At 45.5% G+C, this 24,072-nt stretch overlaps 2 protein-coding genes across 4 annotated transcripts; both read left to right on the top strand.

Moving 5' to 3' along the window:
* The first annotated feature begins 284 nt into the window (after nucleotides 1-284).
* On the top strand, nucleotides 285-3,789 carry LOC117695321 (serum amyloid A-3 protein). 2 transcript variants are annotated; one of them, XM_034486176.2, is made up of 4 exons: nucleotides 285-440; nucleotides 994-1,088; nucleotides 3,006-3,144; nucleotides 3,519-3,789. In XM_034486176.2, exons 1-4 carry the CDS (start codon nucleotides 298-300, stop codon nucleotides 3,655-3,657), a joined length of 516 nt encoding a protein of 171 aa, XP_034342067.2. In that variant the 5' UTR covers nucleotides 285-297; the 3' UTR covers nucleotides 3,658-3,789. The 2 variants fall into 2 exon arrangements, with proteins under 2 accessions (XP_034342067.2, XP_076790753.1); XM_076934638.1 differs by lacking the exons at nucleotides 285-440; nucleotides 994-1,088 and adding an exon at nucleotides 2,747-2,907.
* Nucleotides 3,790-7,761: 3,972 nt separating this feature from the next.
* Saal1 (serum amyloid A like 1) lies at nucleotides 7,762-23,465 on the top strand. 2 transcript variants are annotated; one of them, XM_076934633.1, is made up of 12 exons: nucleotides 7,762-7,938; nucleotides 9,429-9,542; nucleotides 10,190-10,277; nucleotides 13,406-13,481; nucleotides 15,651-15,710; nucleotides 15,815-15,930; nucleotides 16,409-16,589; nucleotides 18,596-18,678; nucleotides 18,766-18,954; nucleotides 20,274-20,470; nucleotides 22,814-22,906; nucleotides 23,268-23,465. In XM_076934633.1, exons 1-12 carry the CDS (start codon nucleotides 7,804-7,806, stop codon nucleotides 23,358-23,360), a joined length of 1,425 nt encoding a protein of 474 aa, XP_076790748.1. In that variant the 5' UTR covers nucleotides 7,762-7,803; the 3' UTR covers nucleotides 23,361-23,465. The 2 variants fall into 2 exon arrangements, with proteins under 2 accessions (XP_076790748.1, XP_034347130.1); XM_034491239.2 differs by having other exon boundaries at nucleotides 7,763-7,938; nucleotides 10,190-10,273; nucleotides 13,402-13,481.
* The last annotated feature ends 607 nt before the right edge of the window (nucleotides 23,466-24,072 follow it).

Genomic DNA, 24,072 nt, shown 5'->3' with positions numbered 1-24,072 from the left:
CTGCCTGCCTTCCTCCCGTTCTCTAAGGCTCCAGCTTAAATCTGAACTATGCTTTGAAAGGGCATTAGCTCATCTTTGGATTGGCTCCCATGATTTACTACACATTCATATTTCTCTTTCTAATATTGCTTTCCCTTCCCAAGAAGTTGGATGTAAAGCCTTCATCCCGATTATTTCCAACCAGGATGGGGAAGACTCAGAAAGTCCTAACTTGCCACATTTCTGAAAATGGCTAGATTGCACAATCTGGGGAAAGAAGATGTGCAGAAGGAAAAGTTATGTTCTGAAAAACAAGTTATGGGCAAGTTGTATTATGCAAGATGCAACAGGGATTGCCCCATTAGTGGAGTGACAGTATATATAGGTATCCCCAGCTATATCTCCTCAGCAAGGGACAGAGGCCACTCACCTGGGGTCCCAGCAGGAGCTCACAGCACAAGGTGAGTTGCTAGATTGGTCCAACATTTGCTCTTTGCAGATTCTCACCCCCCCCCGCCCCCCAGCGTTTGCCTGTTTCGTTTAAAGTTTTGTCTTTTTCCTGAATCCACTAGATGGTTAGAATTCACTGGCCATCATGCTTTCCTCATGGAACTTGTAGTGTGCTTCTGTGTGAATTCAGGGAAGGGTGCAATTAGCCTTCTACAGATAGATACGCTGCAGGGAGGGAGCTATGTTGGTTAAAACGTAGCCCTCTGGACACTTCCTTTACAGTTGGGTTTCAGCTGGCATGATTGGAATGCAGTATACTTTATACTAATGGTCCTTTTGCAAACCCTCAGACAGTGGGATTCTAATGAGGTACATGGAAACGGAGAGATAGAGAGCTCCCCGGAATCCCCTCACCTATAATCTTTGTTTGCACGGGAGTGGGTTTATGTATGAAATCCTGTGGTGTTTGTTACCGGTGTGCATGGGTAGATAGCTCAGCATTGCAGAAGCATCCTCCACCCCACAAAATGGCACAGTCATCTTTGTGTTTTCCCGGCCCTACAGCACGATGAAGCCTTTCATTGCCATCATTTTTTGCTTCTTGATCCTGGGAGTTGATAGCCAAAGATGGCTCCGGTTCATGAAAGAAGCCGGTCAAGGTAGGCTTAAAGGACGGGGTGGGGGTGGGGGGTTGCAGGAGGTTGTACTTGTTAGTTTTAAGAATTTACTTGAGCAGGGACCACATAATCAAGGGCAAACATGCTTGTGAAATCCCATACATAGAGTGGAGATGTGTCTCTTCCTAAGTAGTTCAGAGCTTTTTCTGGCCAGTGTTGACCTTGTTCTGTGAGGATCCCAAGTCTCGGATCATGTAATGTTTGTACAGCAGCCTTTCCACAGGAATGTAGGAGCAATCAGTAGGTGAAAGATGTAGACTCGCCAATAGAAGTTGGTCTCTACTGCCCTCTTGTGGAGGATGATGAACAGTTCACGTCTATGTCTGGTTCCAGGGGAGAACCGGTAGAGTTCTCCACAGTGACATCGACCAAAGCTACTTGAGTTTTCCATCCAGAGCAGGCATTGTCCAAGGAGCATTATATATAGAAATGAATTAGTTTTAAAATTAATCTTGTGGTGTAGGTGCCACTGCTACCCTTTAGGGAAACCAATGCACAAAGAGAATACATAAGCTATCTTAAAAAACCCCTAGAAGGGCAGAATTCAGCCCAGGTTGGCCACTAAACAGCTCTGAGCACAAACTTACTTGTTTACCTGAGAAGGGGCAGATCATGGCCTGGGTGGAAAGTAGCTCCACCATCAACAGGAGACAATGACTTACTTACCTGGAACGTAGGTCTGTTGGGGCCGAGACACAGACAAGAAATTGTCACCAGAGGAAATACATCCCACCAGCCATAACACAGCAAAGGTCATTTATTTGTTTGAGATAGGATTTCTTTGTGTAACCGAGACTCACCTTGTAGATTAGGCTGGCCTCATATTCACAGCGATCCATCTGCCTCTGCTTCCTGAGTGCTGGGATTAAAGGTGTGTGCCACCACGCTCAGCCTAATGAAAGTTAAACAAACCTTGATACTAGGCTTTCCCTTTCTCCCTAACTCGATACCTTTGCTATTCCCCATTTAGTATTAGCTGGATCTGATTCCTTCAGTGCTCAGCTCACTCTCCTGTTCTTAGTTTAGATCTTTTTCTGTTTGTCGCACCTTCCTGGGGAGCTCGGGGGAGGGGCGATAAGAAATGAGCATCTTCCACGAACATTCCATGTGTGTTTCCCTCAGTTTTTCTGCATAAGCACTATGGAGGATAACACTCTTCCCCGTTCCTGGAGAGGAAGTAGGGGTTTTAAACCTAGTGTGTCGATTGCCACCCAGCGTCTTGATCGTCCAGCTCATGACATCCCCCTTTGTTGCCTGCTGAGGGAGTGTTGAGAACTGCTCCGGATGAAATAGATCCTGGACATCCAGGTGGACTCAGGACAGAGCTGCACTCACTCTCCCTGCCTGGAGAGCAGTTTCTCCCATTGCTTATGCTAGGCTGCGGTGCTAACTGTAGCACTTAGGAGGCCGAGGCAGAAAGACTGTGAATTTCAGGCCATTCAGGGATACACAGAGACACATGCTGCCTCTAAAGGAAAAGAGAACACAAGAGAAAGGAAAGGAACGGAAGAAGAGGGAGGGGAGGGAAGGAAGGGAAGCGATCTCTTCTCACATCTTAGAGTTTCCCTGGACCACTTCAGAGAGAGCTTCATCATATGACGTATGCCGTCACGTGATGTGTGTCGTCACGTGATGGAACACTCCCGAGAGATCGCCTCTCCTCTGTATGCGTTTTGAACAGCCAGAAACAAATAGCAACAGAGCCAAGATGGGAAGCCATGGGAATAAGACTCGCTCCAATGTACTTCTTGCACAGACCTGGGGCAGTAAGAACTACTTATCTCAAGCCAGCAACATTTCTGTGGGTTTTGGGAAAAGCTGGGATGAGTTGGATGGACGTTTTAGCCCGCTGTTTTACCTAAACACGACCATCCTCTCATCACTCTCTTCCCTCTCCAGGGTCTAGAGACATGTGGCGAGCCTACTCTGACATGAAAAAGGCCAACTGGAAAAACTCAGACAAATACTTCCATGCTCGGGGAAACTATGATGCTGCCCGAAGGGGTCCTGGGGGAGCCTGGGCTGCTAAAGTCATCAGGTAACACAGGTCTGGGTGAGCAGAAATTGACTGCTTTGGACAGCTGGGAAAGAGCTTTCTAATGCATCCTGTGCATAACCCCCCACACCCATTACCTCTTGATTTTCCTCTTTTCTGTGCACAGTACTGGGAGTGGTTGGTGACGATGTGGTTGCCTGACGATGACTCCCACTCTCTCTCCTGCTGCTGCTCATCCAGCATGAGGCTGACAGCCTGGGCAGGATAGGGGTTTACTCAGGCAGGATCATACCAGCCTCTCCCTCCCTTGCGTTCCCGGGTTCCTTGTACAGTCATCTCTAGAAGAGGGGAGGCCTGAGGGTGTGGCTATTGCCCATCAACTTGGTTAAAAATCTTCTTGTCCATCCTAATTACAGTAATGCCAGAGAGAATATTCAGAGGTTCACAGGACATGGAGCAGAGGACTCAAAAGCTGACCAGTTTGCCAACAAGTGGGGCCGGAGTGGCAAAGACCCCAACTACTTCCGACCTGCTGGCCTGCCTAAAAAATACTGAGTTAGTTTTCTCTTCATGTTGTTCTCAGGCATGCAACCCCCAGGAAAAGGGGCAATTACTGAGTTGAATTATTTTCTAAAATCTGGATCCCTAAACATGGCAACATGCTGAATAAATACTTGTGAAATGCAACATGTCACTGTTGTTTTGAAAGAGCACAGGGCAGTCCCACTGGGCCATGTGGATGAACAAGGAACATCACCTTTCTTTCTTTCTTTCTTTCTTTCTTTCTTTCTTTTTTTTTTTTTAAAGAGACATGAAGAGATGGGAATTGGAATATGACACGAGATAGCAAGAAAGTCCAATGTATGGTTTCAGTTGTAAAGTTAAAAACTTGATAAAACCAATGCAGTCTGTCCCAATGATAAGTGTGATCGCCTAGCATGTGTGAGGCCCCAGCTTCCATTCCCCTGTGCCCTCCCCATGAGAATCAGTAAGTTCTTACTTACTTAGTAAAATATGACTTACAAAGACTGATGGCAAAATGAGAACCATCCTGGGATTGTTTCATTTTATTTTATTTTTGGTTTTTCGAGACAGGGTTTCTCTGTGTAGCCCTGGCTGTCCTGGAACTCATTCTGTAGACCAGGCTGGCCTCGAACTCAGAAATCCTCCTGCCTCTGCCTCCCAAGTGCTGGGATTAAAGGCATGTGCCACCATTGCCCAGCACTGGGATTGTTTTAAAGTCTGACACTTCCCACAGAGAATGCCTCAGATCTAGATGTCTCTACAGATAATCTCAACCCTTCAAAAGGGCCAGCCAATCCCACTTTGTAAAAATAATTTTAGAAAAAAAAAGATGGCACATTCTGCAATCATTTTTCCTGGGGTAGAAAGGCTTTAACACTAAGCTGGGTGATGCTGTTGCACCCCTTTAATCCAAGCACAGGGGTGGCAGAGGCAGGTGGATCTCTGAGTTCAAGACTAGCCTGGTCTATAGAATGAGTTCCCGGACAGCCATGGCTACACAGAGAAACCCTGTCTCAAAAGAACAAAACTAACTAACTAACTAACTAACTAACTAACTATCAAACTAAGCTTTGCCACTCCCCTACCTGCAACCTGAAAGAAATTATCAAAAAGCAAAAGCACACTGGCCCAGGACTTACTACAGCGGCAATCAACTCCAAGGTCAAGGTGTAGCCTGGGGGTGCTCCCTTGGAAATTGGGGTTCAGATAGCCCATGCAGTTTCTTTACCAAACTGTACCTTCCCTGGGCCATGCTGGCAGGTATCCTCTTCCTGTCTGGGCAGCTCTGTCCTCTGTCATTGGCTGCATCCTCAGACTCTGGGCTCCTGTTGGTCCCTTCCTTCCCTTAGGAGCCTGGTCCCAGAGGCTCTTCCATCTCTCACCCTCTCCTTCTCTGAGGTATAAACTAGTTTGTATCCATTGCATAAAAAATATTCAAAAGCTATTTCTCCTCTCTTCCTGTTCTACACTAGGACGGACTGTCACCTGCAGTACATTAGACCCACCATCTAAATGTCCCCATAGCTCTCTGTCCAGGCCTTCTTGAAGATCAGTTTGTCTTTGCCAACATGTATCTGGCTTCCTGCTCTACCACTGGATAATAACTGAATGACTTGATTGACAGCTCCCCTTTTTGCCTAGGTGGACATGGGGCATCAGGTGACTGCTGCTCTCAATTCTTTATTTCCTTATTTCATTGGATTCTTACCCTTTAATTACCCCCTTTTAAAAATAGTTTTGGTAATTTGGTTCGCAGACATCCCAGTCACTTGGCTAGTTTGAAGCTAGGCCCGACATTCTTAATGTTTTACTATATAACTGGGGATTGTATTGAAGTTGACAGTTTGAAACCACTTTCATAGACTGGCAACGTATCTCGGCAGTTGAGTCTGTGCCTAAGACATCTTATGTTCAATTTCTAGAATCTTGAAAAAACCCAAAACAATGGAGAACACACACGCATGCACACCCCTCACATTTTTGCATATAATTAGTTCAGTTAAACATTCCTCCAACAGATGTACTCCATATGTCATGCCAACTGATCTTCAGAATGAACTTCATGAAGCCCATGGCAAAGCTCTGTTGCCTGTGTTGATAAGAGTAACACAGGGGCAGAGAAGGGGCAAGAACCAAGCTGGAGCAGATCGCATTGCCGTGAGGGAACTGTGGAGATAGCTCTAGGATAGATCAGGATGTGTGAAAAATCCACAGCACACACACACACACACACACACACACACACACACACACACACACACAGAGAGAGAGAGAGAGAGAGAGAGAGAGAGAGAGAGAGAGAGAGAGAGAGAGAAGAGGCAGGGGATGGAGGGAGAGACAGAGAGACACACAGAGACAGACAGAAACAGAGGAGAGAGAGGGAGAGAGGGAGGGAGTGAAAAGGAGAGAGACAGAGACAGACAGACAGAAACACAAAGAGAGAGACAGAGAGAGGAGGAGGCAGGGGGAAGATGGAAGGGAGGGAGACAGAGACACACAGAGAGACAGACAGAGACAGAAGGGAGGGAGGGAAGGATGGAAAAGGAGAGAGACAGGGACAGAGACAAGGAGGAAGGGAGGGAGGAAGAGAGAGAGAGATCAGCTAAAATATCTGTTAGTTCCAGAGAACTTGGGCATGATTTTTTTCTTCCTCTCCCTCCCCACCTCTGCCTGCCCCCTCTCTTCCTGGGAGGGGTCAGAAAGACTAGAAATTTGTATGAGGAAGAACAAGGAAAACAAGTCATCATCCCCAACCTACAGAGCCCACACAAACTGGACTAGGAAAGGGGAGAGGAAATCCCAATCGTTATGCGGACCCCATGGTTTGCAGTCATCACGGCTAACTAAACTAAGTTTTCAAGGTTAGAGTTTAAACTCACAAAGACTGTTGATTACCTATGAGTGACTAGAGAAGCATGAACTGACCTGTGTCTTCATTCAAGGTCAACAGAAAGGGGTATTGGGGGAAAAAGAGAAAAAAAAATAAAGCTACTTTCTGGTTATAAAAAGTAATTCTGTGAGGGAAGAACCAGGAAAGCTTGGTTGCGTGATAACTCAGCTATCAGAAACAAGAGTCACAGCTAATTCAATTTCCTGCACTTGAGATTCTGAGAGAGAAAAAAATTCACAGAGCACGCACGCACACTGCAGTGCACTAGTATGAACGAACCCCAGATAAAAAAATTAAAAACAGCCGGGCGGTGGTGGCGCACGCCTTTAATCCCAGAACTTGGGAGGCAGAGGCAGGTGGATTTCTGAGTTCGAGGCCAGCCTGGTCTACAGAGTGAGTTCCAGGACAGCCAGGACTACACAGAAAAACCCTGTCTTGAAACAAACAAACAAACAAACAAACAAAAAACCCAAAACCCAAAAACCAAAAAAAACCACCAAACAAAAACAACAACAACAACAACAACAAAAATTAAAAACAAAACCCAAACAAACAAGAGTTTCTGGGCACCATGGTACCTGCCTATAGTCCTAGCTGCTGGAAGTGGAGGCACAGGATGATTAGTATCAGGCCAGCCTGGACTACATAGCTCGACCCTGACTCAAAGAATCAAATCAAAGAAAGAATAAAAACCCACAAGTGGGTGCTAAAATTAAAGCTGACATAAGGTATAAATCAACACTAATGAATGGCTGACATACCTGGACATGGCTGTTTTAAATACACCCGGGGTGTGTGTGTGTGTGTGTGTGTGTGTGTGTGTGTGTGTGCCATCTCTCCAGTATGAGAAATACGGCAGTTTCACACATTAGGCTTTGTTTATTTATCTCTGAGGTCATGAAAGGTCCTTTAAAGTTTCTTCTAGATCCAGGACTTTTACAAGTTTTGTTTTATATATTCAGTTCTTCTTCCAGATTCAGCTTGTATTAAAATCCCACATCCAAACGCCTCCATCCTCCTCTTCCCTGGCTAAGTAATTTTTTTCTCTTCCCTTCTGCCTCTTCGTTCTAGACAAACGACAGGTAATACTGATGCGAGTGTTCAGTGCTCACTCCTGGTCCTGGGTGGACACATTGAGGGAGACCCCACGGATCCTACAGGTTCCCGGATCACGCGGGAGCCTGACGGCAGGGGGCGCTGTGGGCGAGCTGCGCCGGGTGTGTTGGGCTCTCTGGCGCGACGTCTCGCCTCCTCCGCAGCTTCCGGTATTGTTGGCGCGCGCTACCATGGACCGTAACCCGTCTCCGCCGCCGCCTAATTGTGATCAGGAGGATAAAGAGGACCTGGGTGGGGGAGACCGCATCGGGAGCACAGTCTACAGCAAGCACTGGCTCTTCGGCGTCCTCAGCGGGCTCATCCAGGTTCGGAGACTCGCGCAGGCGCCCTCCGTACCAAGGGAGTGGATGGGATGCTGGAGGTTCGCGAGTGCCGATGTACTAACTTGCCAGAACTATACCGCGCACGTACTTTACTTGGCTTTTACTTCCTAACCCCATTGTCACTTCTGAAGTCGAGACCCTACCATTCGTGTTTTGTCGGCTCTCGTTCTAGTGCAATGCATAGTTTGGAGTCAGACAGCCCTGATCTCCAAGACGGGAGTTTATCCCATGCTGGAAGCGTGACTCCTTAACCCAGATCCTCGATTTCTTTCATAGTTTCTATAAAACAAGATAACCAGTGTTATCGTAGACAAGGTTTTGTATAGATTAAGATTATAACGAGGCTGCCAATAGATGTGAGTTTTCTGCCTGTTGTCCATTCCCCCAGTTTCTGTTTTCTCTGAGTCATTTTCTACGTTGCCAAAACAGTCTTCCTTTTTATTATTTTTAAAGGTTGTTCTTGTTACTCATAGGAGGAAACTTTCTTTTTCCTAACTGGGGAATCCAAGGCCGTATTACCACACGTTGTGTTCCATCACCAATAGGCTCTTGGCCATCTCCAAACCTGTGCTGTGTTTTCTGAGCACTTATAGTTGCCTCCGAATGCGCACCTCCTTTCCCCAGGACAGAGTCCCACCCGTCCCATAAGATTTAGTTTTCTTTTAAGAGAAATGTCTGTCTTCTCCCAGGAATAGGTAGGTCATTGGTCCCTAATTTTTTCTACTATAGTTCTTTCACCAGTTCAGCTCAGTCAGCCTTTTTCTATTGTAACTATCTGGTTACATGTCTTTCCTACATTAATCCTAAACCATTTGAAACCAAAGGGTTACATTGTTCTTGTTTTTTTCTGTGGCAGTGCCTACAGACAGTATTTACTTGAAGAGTATTTAATTTGTAGAGCTATTCAAGGCTGTGGAGAGCTTTTGGGGCCACTTGGCAGGAATTTGACATTGGGCCATGACAAGGTAGTAAGTTTAGGCAGGAATCTAATTTTAGGCTAAAACAAAGAAGTAGGCTTCAGGCATGAATATGACTTTGGGCTAGGACAGGGAAGTAGGCTTGGTCATCCTGATAAGCCCTTAGAAACATCGTGCATGGGAGGGAGTAATCACAGAATTTTGTTTATTGCCTTGCTTGTTCCTTGACTATTTGTGTTCATTGTCTTCCTTAAACTAGAACTGACCTTAATACTTGCATGTAATTAAAATGGTATAAAAGCAGATTGGAGAATAATAAACCTGTCTCAGCCTTAAAACTGGCTGGGGTCATGTTACAATGTTGTCTAATTGTCTTTTTTCTTTTTACTCCTCGATCCTGCCCTGGAGAACCTGTTGGCTTGGTCACAGGCATTTGTTCTTAAAGACTTTTGTCGGAGGAGATACTTTTGAGTTACTGAGACTTCTAAGTGATAATATTTTACCTGAAGAGCTATGAATATTTTAACTGATTGTTTTTTCTTTATGTTTCTGAAGATTGTCACACCTGAAAGTGTCACATCTGGCTCAGATGATGAGGAAGAACAGGTGGAGCTTGCTGAAGAAATGGAGAATGAAATTTGCAGAGTCTGGGATATGTCCATGGATGAGGTATGCAGATGGAAGTGAGATTCCAAGCAGACTCAGAGTGAGGAGTGGTGAAGGGGTTGGAGAGATGGCTCAGTGGTTAGGACTGTCTCCCCTTCCAGAGGTCCTGAGTTCAATTCCCAGCAGCCACATGGTGGCCCATAGCTATCTATACTGGAATTTGAGGTATACACGCAGATAGAGCACTCCTATACATAAAATAAATAAATAAGTAAAAGTTAATTTCTTCACTGTTTGCAGAGAGGCCTATTCAGTGATTGCAGTCTCTCCAGTTTGTGGTTCAGAGTATAAAGTCTCAGGAGCTATTAATGTTAAAATCGTGCCTTTAAACATATATACAATTCCATCCTGCGGACATCATGGTATATTTAATATAGATATGAACTAAGACAGCTATGACATCACTAGGCAGGATAATTTCGTGGAGCTACTGACACGCAGAGATTTAGGTTTTGTAACTTACATTGCCAGGTGAGATTCATCTCTTTGGGGTGCATATGCACACCTGTTTGGTGTGCCCTTTTAGGTGATAAGGGCGGAACAAAAATCTGTAGGGAGGATATACCAGGCTGTTTAAGTTCTTTTTAAAAAAAGAACTTAAAGCTGAACCAGGCTTCAGCATCACCTTCGGTAATCATTTTTGTTTGTAGGATGTGGCTTTATTTCTCCAAGAATTTAAAGCTCCTGACATATTCGTGGGAGTGCTGGCCAAATCCAGGTGTCCCCGGTTAAGAGTAAGTATATAGACTTCTTTTCTCTTGCCCTGCTTACTAGCTATAAGCCAGTAAATCAGTGCGCCAATACTTAGTGAACATTCTTAGGTAACACACTCCTTGCGGTGACTAGATATGTAGAGTTTAGATTTGGACGAGATGAGGGCGATCAGTGCTTGATTTAACAGCCGTGGAAAAATGATGCCATGCACAGCCATGCACAGCCATGCACAGCCGTGCACAGCCATGCACAGCCGTGCACAGCCGTGCACAGCCGTGCACAGCCGTGCTAGGCTGCTAAGGGACAGTGTAAGCACTGACCTTGTTTATTTATTTGTTTGTTTGTGTGTTTGTTTGTTTATTTCTCGAGACAGGGTTTCTCTGTGTAGCCCTGGCTGTCCTGGAACTCACTCTGTAGACCAGGCTGGCCTCGAACTCAGAAATCCACCTGCCTCTGCCTCCCAAGTGCTGGGATTAAAGGTGTGCGCCACCACTGCCCGGCTGCTGACCTGTTATTTGTGTCTCAGTTTGTTGTTCCTTTCATTCACAAGCCCTCCACTGCCTAAAAACATCCTAAGGTTGCTGTCACTCAGGACTTCCACTGTCTGATTGTGAGAACTTTCTGCATGCTCTTCCTGGTCCAGGGTTGCCGCATCCTGTCTCACCAGCATGGTGCCGGTGCTGCCCTTCCTTTCCTTCCCTTTTCTGTCTGCGTCAATACTCAGGGTGGCACTTTTCTGCCTTCCCAAATAAGTTCTCTGTGGTTATTGCTGAGAGCAAGCTCCCAAGAACAACAGATGGAGCTATGTGAACAGTCTAGTGTTCCGAGCGAGCTTCACTGCCGTTTACATCTCTGTGTGTGGTGCACATGAGGCATGGTTCCCAATATGTGTTGCTCCTATGAGACACACTTAATAGATGAAAGAAAGAGTCTCAGAGACTGTCCGAATCTCACAGCTTGCTAAGGACAAGCTGGGGTTTTAACCTAAGCCCAACTCAAGTATAACCCTATTGTTGCTTCTTTTTCTTTGAGATAAAGTGCAAAATTCCATAGGGAATAAGTTGAAGTAAGATTTTTTTTAAGAGAAGATTTATACATTTATGTATGGGGTGCTTTGTCTACACGTATGTCTGCACACCAGAAGAGGGCACCGGATCTCATAGATGGTATGAGCTACCAAGTAGGTGCTGAGAATTGAGCTCTGGACCTCTGGAAGAACAGCCAGTGCTCTTAACCACTGAGCCATCTCTCCAGCAGTTAGAATAAGATTTTTATTTAGTGGAATGCTCTGCCCATAATTGGATCCTTACATTAACTCGAAGTGTTGCCAATTTTGTGGGGTTGTCTCCTGGATTTTACTATTTTAAATGTGTTGAGTCATGATCAGTTCAGGAGTCAGCCACACTGTTGTAAATGTGTCCTCGTCACAAGTCTGCTAAAGCAGGTTCTCAGTCTGTCTGGATGGTGAAATCACTAGACCACCAGGCTTACATTTGCACATCCCAGATCATGGTACTGAGCCCATCTCAGGAGTGTCTGATCCAGCAGGTCGAGGCAGGACCCAGTGTCCACTGTGTCCCCTGTGCTGTCCGTGCTTTAGACCAGGGTCATACTCTTCAAAAGCTTTGTCCTACAGGACCTTCAGAAGTCAGGCCACATCTCCACGTGGAATTCTAGGCAGTGTTTGACATCTGCTGGGGATTCTCATGAGGAGCCCAGTCAGGAAGTCGTCCTTTGGCGGAAAGCTCACCACTCCTCTCTGTTGATAAGAGAATATGTGTTTTCTGCCCCAACACTCTTGATCTTTTCCCAAAGTTTGCGCCACCTGCATTTTACTAGAACTAACTCTCTTTAGTCCCTCTCACACTTTGGTCAGCTTTTTCCCCTTCCTATGTTTCTTCCTATGTCTCAGTGTGGACTCTGTCCGAGTGCAGACCCGTGCTTTACAATCATTTCTGTAGTGAGTCCCCGTGCTGTTACTATACAGGGTTGTCTCAACCTTCAAAGCGGGGGTTACAGGCACATGCTGCTACAGCCAGCTTAGCTCTGTGATTCTTACTCTCAGGTTACAGCTCTCTTCCAGTGACGCCACAAAACCCTGACTCCCCTTTGGTAACTGGGGCAACATCCAGCTTTGTTCAGGAATTTTCGACCTGCATGCCATATTTTCTAATCCCATGTTCTCCGTTCTAATTCAGTGACTGTCACACTGAGCAGTGTGCCCTTGGTAAACACTAGTTCCAGAGGTTTTACTCTGGAGATTCTGATTCAGTGGAGTTGATGGGACTTGAAACGTGTTGACAAACTTTCTAAGTTGTGTCCCAGTGAGTGTGGAAACCCTGTATGTACTGTGTGAACGCACTGTGTCCTTTCGCCTTCCTTTTTCCTGTAGGCGTGACCAGTACCTGTGACTGGGAAATCGAGGTAATTTCCTTGCCTAGGAGCCAAGCCTTACGTTCTCTCTTCACCTTCCAACAGACTGTTGGCCAAACTTTTGAGTCTTTGTCTCCATGCTTTTCTATGTGTGCCACCCCCGCCTCATTGGTAGTAGTTCTGTCTTCTTGGTACCTAACATCCAGGCTCTGGATCGCCGCAGCTTCCCAGTTGGAGATCTTGGGCAGGTTGTTTGACTTTCCTGGGCTCCAGTTTTCTCATTTGAAAGTGAGGACAGTACAGTCCCCATTGTGTACTTACTGTGTGAAATGATACACAACAACATGGTTCAGTGTCACTCCCTCCTTGAGAACCTTCTTGGCTCCAGACACCATCCCGTATTCAGTCTGAACTCTTGAGCGTGACAGTCAGATGCTTTTAGTCCTGATCCTTTTTCTCTGCTGTATTTCTCTTACGTTTGCTTGGGTTTCCTGCTGCTCTCCCCATTAGTTGTCTGTGTAGGAATCCCTCCTGCCATAACATTTCCTCATTTGTAACTTCCGCCTTCCAACTTCCTGTGTGTCTTTTGTTCCTTCTCAACTACCTGAGCTGAATGAGCTAAGTGTATAAACATGGATGTTGGCAGTACACTTTCATATTCTGCCTCCCCTTCCCTTCCCCTCAAACTTAGTGCAGTAAAAGGTTTTGTTCAAGTTGTTATTCTTTGTGGTTTTTACCTTACAGCCATTGTGACCTGTGAAATTTGATTTGACAGGAAGTCTGTGTGGGAATTTTAGGGAACATGGCTTGTTTCCGGGAGATATGTGTGTCCATCAGCAACTCCGAGGATTGTGGGTAAGTCCTACTACCCAATAGCTGTGTTTCTCAGGATGGGTTCTAAGTTTCTACCTCAAGGGAATCCTGGTCCCTAGGAGAGGTGGAAGTGTGGAGTGTGGAGTGTGGAGTGCTCCTGTCTCAGGAGCACCTTGTGTGGATGAGACTGAGACTTCTGTTAGCTGTGGACATGACTCAGGGCAGAGCCTGTGCGTCCATGGGAAAAGGCATGAGTCACCAGAGCAAGTGGGCTAATCAAAGAGTATGGAGAGCTTAAGGCGGAGCTGGGGGCAGCTGGCCAGAATCCGGAACAATGTAAGCATAGAGAATCCAACGACTCAGAACTAGTCTGGGAAACTCAATTGCTGAAGTTTTGCTCTGTGAACTTTGACTTAGATCAGTGAGTGGGCCTTGCTCATAGACCAGAAGATAAAGGGCCACCTCTGGAATTAAAGTGCTCAAGCCTGGAGACTGTTTCTCCTCTACAAGCCAGGAGGGTTTGGACAGAGGGCTTTTTAGTAGTGGAGTCTCACTCAGGTGGTTACCATAGATCTGAGAGCACTATGCACTTACATGATAAATTTAATGGGTATATTTACTTTCTTGTTGATGGTTCATGGCTATTACTTGTGGGGAGCCGACAGAAGGTGGCTATCATCCTTGCAGCCATCTTGAGCCATATACCCTGACAAGAGACTTGATTACATCAGCCTACAACAGCTGAGCACACTCTGATAACATCTTGCTTTAGATACCCAGGATCTTCCCTTGGGTGTGTGAGACTTAAAGGTGTGTGACTTAAGGGTGTGACTTAGAGATCAGATTTAGAGACAAGACCTAAGAGCATGACTTAAAGGCGTGACTTAGAGGCGTGGCTTAGAAGTAAGACATATAAAAGGCAAGAGGCAGACAGAAGAGTTCAGTATAACTTGCAGTTAATTATTAGGCAACAGATTATTAGGCACTTGGAAGTACAACTTGGAACTAGGAATTGGGTTAGAGAGTACAACTTAGAGTACAACTTGGAAAGGGCACTTGGAAGGGAGCTTGGAAAGAAGCTTGGAACTTGGAGGCACTAGGGACTAGGAACTAGGGACTAGGAACTCAAGACTTGGGACTTGGACTAGGAAGAGAGACTGAAGAATAAACGGGATTGAATCACACTCTGTCTGGTCTCCATTCCTCGAGTTCGTCCTCACTCTCTCTCTTGCTGAACCCCTACCCACAGACCAGAGCAGCTTGGGGCAGTGCGGCTCTAACAACTTAGCCCTCAAGTCTTTGGCAGTACAGGTTCCAACATTGACAGAGCGGTCTGAGACATTTCGGCCCCCAAACGTGGGATAATGCAGTTCTCAACATTTCTGGCCCCCAAGCGTGGGGCAGCTCCGTCCGCAACAGTTACTGAGGTTCTTAATGAAGTCTGTGTCCAGCATAAGTTAAAGCTATTGTCCTAGGCAGTTCTTATCAGAGGGTCATAGGGTTTATCCCTGTTCTCAAGTACCTGGCCTCTTGAATTGTTTTCGTTATGTTCACACACAAGGTACCCCATGATGAACTGAAGAGCAAGTGAATGGTGATTTTGTCTCTTGAAAACAGATAAAAAGATGCATAGATAACTAAAAGATATTTTAAGGAGAAATCATAAAGTTCTTTTATATCAAATTAGATGCAAAATGAGAAGTGTATTAGCAGAATTGTAGAGCAGAGCGAGGAGGTGACTGCTGAGAAGTCAGGGTCACCTGGGAGAGAGGAGACTGCGATTTGGAACAGAATGGAATGGGGGCTGCAGATGGGCAGCTCTGTGTTATTCCTTAGAAACATGAGTGCTTGCTCTAAAGACAGTTCTCAACCTGTGGGGTCATGACCCCTTTGGGGTCGCATATCAGATATTTACATTATGATTCATAATAGTGACAAGAGTACAGTTATGAAGTAGTAAAAACATCTATGACAGAAAAATAATTGTATGGTTGGGGGCGGGGGTCACTGTAACACAAAGAACTGCCCTGAGGGGTCGCAGCATTAGGAAGCTTGAGACCCACTGCTTGAGACAAAACTCAAGATTCCTCTGCATCTTGATGGGGTTTTCTGCACTTATACTTTGTCTTACAATTTTAAAAATGTTAAATGAAATGAAAAGTGATATTTGCCATGCGATGTGTGAGGCTGGCGCTCACTGTGGCTCTGCAGGCAGGTGCTGCTGCAGTGTTTGTGTGACTCAGACCCACCCACCCTGCTGGAAACCTGCAGGTAAGTGTTTCTCATGGTGGGACCTGGGGAGGCAGAGGGAAGTCTCCACTCTTGTGGCCTTACCTATTGTCCATGTCGATACTGAGCTCACGTTTGTCACATAGGTTGTTGCTTACTTGCCTTTCCCAGACAGAAGTGGCCAGTGTCTGGGTTAGAAGGATCCGGGAACACCCAACTGTTTACGCTAACGTTTGCTTCATCATGTCGAGTTCAACAAATGGTAAGTCAGCACGTAGCCTAGGGAGGGAGAGTACAGCACGCGCGTAAGAAACGACTGAAGGAAGATGTCTCACTTTTTAAATCTCGTGTGTCAGTTTATGTTTTCATTTTAAAATTTTTTTTTAGCTGTTTGCCTGCATGTGCATCTGTGTATCTCTTGCATGCTATTGTTGTGCCTGCTGCCCACAGAGGCCAGAAGAGGGTGTCAGATCCCCTGGGACTGGAATTATAGACAGTTGTGAGCTGCTTGCTGAGTGGGTGCTGGGAATCAAACCTGGGTGTGCTAGAGGAGCAGCTGGTGCTCTTAGTGGCTGAGCCATCTCTCCAGCCCCAGGAAGCCACTTTGCATTGCAGGAGGTTTAAATAGGCTCCTGGAGACACCCGAGGAGGAAGTCAAACCTCTGCAGATTTGGCTCTGGGAGCAGCGTGAGGAGTTGTACTTACTTGGGTTCTCATTTGAACACCTGTCTCTTCTGCAGTTGACTTGCTGGTGAAGGCCGGGGAGGTCGTGGACAAACTCTTTGATTTAGATGAAAATCTCATGCTGGAGTGGATTAGAAAAGGGGCTGCCCGGCTCCCGGACCAACCCCAGGAGGACTCTGAAGAGGAGCCGGTGTTTTCCATTGTACCCTGCATACTGGAAGCCGCCAAACAAGTGCGGTAGGTGAACTCTCGTACAGAATGTTGTAGGAAAATCCAGTTGTTAAAGACACCCTTAGATGGAAGAGACTTAGTCTCATTCAGTATGCAGGCTTTCTCATGGGTTTGTGGTGGCAGAATAATTACTCTGCAAGAGTCCTGTGTTGAAAGCATTTGATCTGGTGTGGCTTGCTCATAGGTGTGTTGTCAGTGTTCTTAGTTACTCGGGTCAACCAGAGAGAGAGAGACACTGCAGGGTTGCATTTAGGCTCTGAGAATCCTCTGAAAGAGCAACTCCATAAACCTAAGACAACAGCCACTGACTGATTATAAAGGGCTGCTTCAAAGCCTCGGTGCCATCCCATGGGGGTTCGTGCCAGATACAGTGGCTCTGTTAAAATTCTGCTACAGTGTTTAGCTTGCTGTGTTACCAACAGCAGTTTTATGTGTTTTAAATAGTCAAAGAGAAAAGGTTTTCTCGTTTTATTTTCTGTCGAACATGAAACAGCCCCACTGAGCATACTTGTTTTCTCCCTGCTTCCTTCTTGTGTCTGTATCCCTGTCTGCATAGGTGGGGGACTTGGGGGCTTCAGTGTCTTGTCATGAGAGGCAGGAGTTTATGGGCTGTTAAAACAGTTTATTACTAATCACTACAATATTAACATTTGAATTATCTGCTTAGTTGTTAGCATAGTTTCAGAACTTACTAGAGTATGTTAAAAGCTATTAATTTTATATCTCTTATCAAATGAAGTTTAAACTACACACACACACACACACACACACACACACACACACACCTGTTTCTTCAGTATTCCCAGTGTGTAAATTGTGCTGCCGTCATCTTGTTTGTAGAATGGGAGAGAACTGGGAAGCCCTTACTCTTCCCTACCCAGCTCCCCTCATGACCCGTCAGCTTCTGAGCCAAGCTTCTGGCTCCCAGACTTGTTCTTGCTGACTTGGGCAAGTGCCACACTCTCCTACCTTCTGAGCTGCCTGGCTTGCGTCTTCCAGGACTTAGCCTTACAGCTGCTTTTGCGGGATCACACCCGTCTTACTTCATGCAGGGACTCTTCAGTCGCCTTCTTAGGAAATGATCCAGATCTGCAAGGCTGGCACACAAAGCCTTTGCATAGAAGCCCCCACACAAAGTCTGTCCATCTGTGTTCTTGCTTCGGCGGAGTGAAGTTCCATTCTTCAGATTGGACCAGGCCCTTTTGCCTCCAAGCCTTTGCTCAGGGTGCCTCTCACCCATGCCTCAAGCACTCACTCTTCAGATTCCTGTGGAAGCACCATTTCTCTTAAGATCTCTTCCCTGACTGAATTTTTATGTGGTCTTTTAGTGCCTGGGCCCTCTAGTGTTAAATTCATTTCATTTTTTTTTAGGTAACTACCCTTTTAATTAGCTTCTTTCTTCCCAGACCAGTATACTTGGTGAAGGTAGGTGTAGTATCTTAACACCCTCTGTCTTCCTGGCCCCTGGCATCAAGTACCCCAAATGACAGATATTTGCGTCAACACAGCTGAAGCAGTACTTGCTCACTCTTTTCACGTAACTCTCTGGTTGAAGAAGCAGCATGGTTCTAGTGTTCTCAGCGAGGGAGCTAGGATGATGTGTGAAGGCTGGAGCATCAGCGCCATGGTGCCTAGTGCTGTAGGCCTCACATCCCTCCCATGGAAATCGCAGTATCACACATACGTACATTCACACACACTCACACTCATTCACATACTTCCCATATATATTCACACACGCGTTCATACATATACACTCATACATACACACTCACATACACACACACATATATACTCACATGTACACACTTATTCACACACACACATACACCTCACACATTCACACACATAACGACACCGACACACCCACTTTTTTCTCTTTTCCCCATTTTAATGGACGTGCTAGTGAGCAGAGACTGTTCAGTAGGCTGTTCCACGCCTGCTGAGAAGGGATGGTTGCTGCTTTTCAGCCAGTGAAGTCACGAGTCCTTTTGCTGTTTCTGTCTGCTCAGTTCTGAAAACCTGGAAGGGCTGGATGTCTACATGCACATCTTACAGCTGCTCACCACAGTGGATGATGGAGTCCAAGCGATCGGTAAGGCGGCTGCTTGGAGCCCACCGTAGTTGCTCACTTACGTGTTCACTGACTTTAAATTACTACTTTTTAAAAATATTTCTTAAGTGCAGTGTCCTGATACTGGAAAAGACACATGGAGCTTACTTTTTGACCTGGTGTGCCATGAATTCTGCCGGCCTGATGACCCGCCCGTCATACTGCAGGAGCAGAAGACAGTGTTAGCCTCTATCTTCTCAGTGCTGGCTGCCATCAGTGCCTCACGGGCTGAACAGGAGCACCTGAAGATAGAAAAAGGCAAGTGTAGTGTCTGATCACCTCATTAGATTGTAAGTGCCAGGCCGGTGTGTGCTCGTCACTGAGTTTCTCTTTCACTTTTCCTCCATTTAAAAAGAAAATACCTTTATTCAGTACCCTAGTCACATAAAATATTAGATACAAAACATCTGATAATGTTTATAAAGGCACTGAGGAGAGACTTGGGGTGCAGCTCTAACTGGGTGCTTGCTTAGTATGAATGCATTTCTCATTCAGTCCCCAGCACCAAAAAGAAAGCAGTACCAAACATCGGGGCTTTATCAGGAGGTCTCACCGTGCTTTATTATTTATCATGAGTACTTCCTGAAGTCCTCTGTATTTTACTAATTTCACTGCCGTGCTCACAGATCAGCAGCACCCAGTGAGGACAGTGCTTCTTCAGTCTGATGTCTCCAAGTTGTTGACGGCTTTGACTTGTTTAGTGCTGAGTTAGGGTGAAGAGTTCACAGCCCCAGTTGTCGCTTCTGCTGGGGCTGTGGTGGTGAGCGTGTGCTGTGTGGAGGATGCACTGTGCAGGTCTGTCCATCTCAGGAGCGGTTTCGGGCTTCTCAGCTTACGTATTACGCTTATTCCTAGCCATTTTATCTTTGATAGCTATTGTCTGTCACATACTTCCTTCTACTGCCTATTGTTGGGCTTTATGCAGGCTGTTGATTTGTATGTTAATTTTGATTCCAGCACTTTTACTGACTTGCCTGTAGTTGCTGTACCAGACGTAGGTAGACATCCTGTCACTGAGCTGTATCCACTTTTCCCTGTCTTACTGACCGTGTGTGTGTTTGTGTGTGTGCGCGCATGTGTGTGTGCGCATGTGCGTGCACTTGCCCGCGTGCTTGCTCGCCACAGCTGTATGGAAGCCAGAAGAAAGTGTTGTATCCTTACTGCGGGGACCTCTGTGCGCTCCATAACTTTATATAGTTTCTGTGCTTGGGCAGAACATGGACATACTTGTTAGCTCACTGTTACAGTTATCTCTCTCCTTACATGCTTCAAGCCTTGCAGAGGAGCTCTGTGGAGTTGGGGATTATTCTAGTTTTCTGTGCTGCTGTAATACAGCACTGAGCAAAAGCAACTTGGATGTGGGGAAACAGTTTATTTGAGCTTACAGGTTACAGGCCATCATTGGTGGAAGTCAGAGCAGGAACTGGAAGCAGAAACCACTCTACCTACAGACCCTAAAGGATATGTAGCATTAGTTCAATATGGATGGCTGGCTGGCTGGCTGGATGGCTGGATGGATGGACAGACAATCGAGTAAATACTTAACTGGCTGATTTCATACCCTTGATTCCATGCAGGAGATCTTCCTCTAATTGACAGCTTAATTCGGGTGTTACAAAATATGGAACATTGTCAGAAGAAACCAGAGAACCCCTCAGAGTCTGATACAGAAGAGCCTACGATCTGTGGTTCCACCCAAGACGACTTCCATATGAAGATCTTGAAGGACATTTCATGTGAATTCCTTTCTAATATTCTTCAGGTGTTAACAAAGGTAGGAGGACATATTGGTGGCTTCTTCAGCAAAATAAAAGGTGTAGATTACTTGATGTCCTGAACTTGAAACTTGTAGGGCAGGAGTGGCTGTCCTGGGGTAGAACCAAGAGCCCGGTACCCTGGGAGAGATGGCCAGGCAAACGCTGGGCCACTCGTTGCATCCTCAGCTCCACTTTATTTTTTTTATGGCATTAAAAAAATTTTTCCTCCTCCCTTCTCTCCTGTCTTGTGTGATTCTGAAATTGGGACTGGGGGCCTTGTGCTTGATAGGCACGGAGCCTCCCTCTGAGCTGCAACCTCAGCCCCGTTTTTATTTTCCTGTTTTAAGTGTGGTGGGTTGCACATGCGTGGAAATCAGAGGCCAGCTTGCAAGAGTATATTCTTTCTTTCCACCATTATTTTTAATATATAAAAGTAGTAGGATTTTCTTACTCAATTTGGGAAATTTTTATGTTATTATCTGTAATTTTAAAATAACTGATGTGGTTTTTGTGCACATTCACACATGTGCAATAAAAGGCATGTGGACAGACTACATTACTAAAATCTATATGGATAATTTCTGATATGTGAAAATGTTGATTTTATTTAGCTTTTATTATGAGTATTATAATTTTATGTTAAATTCACCAAGTGAAATTTTGTGCCCTATTTTGATTTATATTTTTTGTTATTAATGAGCTGGATTATCTTTCCATATGTTTGTATATTATTTGTGTTTTTTCATTATAAAGATCTAATTTTTAAAATTTTGTATTTTGGGGGGCTAGCGAGGTGGCTCAGCAGTTAAGAGCACTGACTGCTCTTACAGAGGTCCTGAGTTCAATTCCCAGCAACCACATGGTGGCTCATATGCATCTGTAATGGGATCTGGTGCCCTCTTCTGGCGTGTGGGTGTGCATGCAGACAGAGCACTCATACATTAAAAAATATATACATAAATAAATAAATTTAAATTTTTGTGGTTTTGTGGTGCTTAGAGTATAACTCAGGGCTTTTCAAGTGCTTACCAGGTGCTTCACTGCTGACCTACATCCCAGCCTGATGTATTTATTCACTTTGACTATTTATTCCTGGGTAATACTCAATGTCTTAGTCACTCTTGTATTGATGTGAGGAGACACCATGACCAAATCAACTCTTAAAAAAGAAAGCATTTAACTGGGCCTGGCTTACAGTTTCAGAGGCTTAGTCCATTGTCATTATGGCAGGGAGCTGGCAGCGGGCGGGAGGGGAGCTGGAGAAATGGCAGAGGGTTCTGTATCCTGATCTACAGGCGGAGAGTGGGACACTGAGCCTGGTGGGCTTCTGAGGCCTCAGAGCCTCCCCACTGAGACACCCTTCCTCTAACAAGGCCCCACTCATCCCAAGGCCACACCTCTTAGTCCTAAGACTCTCAAATAGTGCCACTCCCTGGTGACTAAGCATTCAAGTTTGTGGGCCTGTGGGGGCCATTCTTTTTTTTATTTTTTTATTTATTTTTATTTTTATTTTATTTTATTTTATTTTTGAGACAGGGTTTCTCTGTGTAGCCCTGGCTGTCCTGGAACTCACTCTGTAGACCAGGCTGGCCTCGAACTCAGAAATCCGCCTGCCTCTGCCTCCCAAGTGCTGGGATTAAAGGCGTGCGCCACCACCGCCCGACTGTGGGGGCCATTCGTATTCAAACCACTACAGCATCTTTTTTTATATTGTTCTCGGACATTTTTTTTAAAAATTGTTTGTCATTGCTTTAAGTTTTGGGAGGAAAAGACAAACATGTTTCGTTGTCTTTTAAGTTACAGGAAGATAGCAAGAAGGTGAATTGATAAAAAAGAACAACAACAACAACAAAAACAAAATCCTAGGACACGTTCTGAAACTTCTTAGATACCACCTTCAGGGAATTTGGATTTAATCTTGAGAAAACTGAGGTGCTACTGAAATATTTTTCTTTTTTAAAGCAAGCAATAGGATCAATTTGGAAAGATTCTTCCAAAAGCAGCAGGCGTAAAGGGATAGAGATGAGGGCTGGGGCCAGCCGGCCAGCGTATGGGCACCTGAGTAAGGGAGGGAGGCCTGGGGTAAGGTAAAGGCGTCACATAGAATCCAGCAGTGTGGCGGGGAGGATTCAGCAGGAGAGCAGGGCAGGTCTCAGCTGTGCCTCAGCTCCTGGCCCAGGCAGCAGGGGGAACATGTCCCCATCACAGAGATTAGTTGTGTTGAGGTCACAGAAGGAATGGAGGGTGTTCAAAATGCTGATGAGACCAGCTGTGATTGTGTATACTGATGTTTATGTTTGCAGACACAGCGTTAGACATTTTCCTTTTCTGATACTGAATTTTTCTTTTGCTTGTCATAGGAAACCGTGGCTCAGGGACTGAAGGAGGGCCAGTTAAGTAAAGAGAAATGTTCCTGTGCCTTTCAGAGCCTCCTGCCCCTCTACAGCCCTGTAGTGAGTATGATGAATATACAGGGGACTGCTTCCAGCTTCCATTGTCAAAAATGACAGTATACCTTCCAGGACTTAATGCCATGTGGGAGAGATGGCATAAGGGGATTTGACAGCAAGGGGGGGGGGAGGTTATAATAAAATGTCAGTGAACTACCAACAAGGAAGCAGCAGGAATCTGTGACAGCGGGGGGTGACAGGAGCTGGCTGGGGTCATCACCTGTGGGAAGTTTCTTGGCTGACACCTGTTTTTATATTGAGTTATTTGGAAGTGTCAGGAGAACATTTTCATAGGTAACCATCAGTGTCTTTAAAATCCACCTTTTCCTCTGCTGTAAACATTGGTTCTTTGTGTGACTCACAGGTGGAAGACTTCGTTAAAGTTGTACGTGAGGTTGATGGGGCTCTTGCTGACGACCTCGAAGACAGCTTCCCAAGTGTGAAGGCACAGACTTAAGACCCACGTTGGAGCTTCTGCTATCCAAGGAATAAACTTGTGTTTTCTATGGTTTGAAGTTGGCATCTGGATGATGGTGTAAATAAACATTGTATCAGACCTTGATTTTGTAGTCTGCCCCATGCCCATCTCCTTCCACTTGTATCTGTACTAGATACTGGTTTTACCACCGTCATCTCCCTCCCTTCTGCATTGAGCATATGTTACTGATGTTTGGTTGAGGAAGAGAAAATCCAAGCTTGTCATTGGAGTTAAGAGACTCCATGACCATGACAACTCTTATAATGGACAACGTTTAATTGAGGCTGGCTTACAGGTTCATTATCATCACGGAGGGAAACATGGCAGCCTGTAGGCACCATGGTGGTGGAAAAGGAGCTGAGAGTTCTACATCTTGATTTGCAGGCAGCAGAAGCGGGCTGGATCCCACACTGGGTGAAGCTTGAACATATGACACCTCAAAGCCTCCCGACAGTGACACTCTTCTTCCAACAAGGCCACACCCACTCCTAATAGTACCTAATAATCGCACACATCCTAATAGTACCACTCCCCATGGGCCATGTATTCAAACGCCTGCGTCTATAGGAGCCATCACCATACTTGTCAAAGCAAAGGTTCTTTTTCCGGTATTGAGTTATAAGGATTGTCTTCATGACCTTTAACTGAGCTTTTATATGAGAACTTTGTATCCATTACAAGTACATTTAGT

Source organism: Arvicanthis niloticus, chromosome 1 (assembly GCF_011762505.2).
Source record: "Arvicanthis niloticus isolate mArvNil1 chromosome 1, mArvNil1.pat.X, whole genome shotgun sequence".
Lineage (NCBI taxonomy): Eukaryota > Metazoa > Chordata > Mammalia > Rodentia > Muridae > Arvicanthis > Arvicanthis niloticus.
The sequence above is the reverse complement of the archived record's forward strand: the minus strand, read 5'-3'. Positions and strand labels throughout refer to the sequence as shown.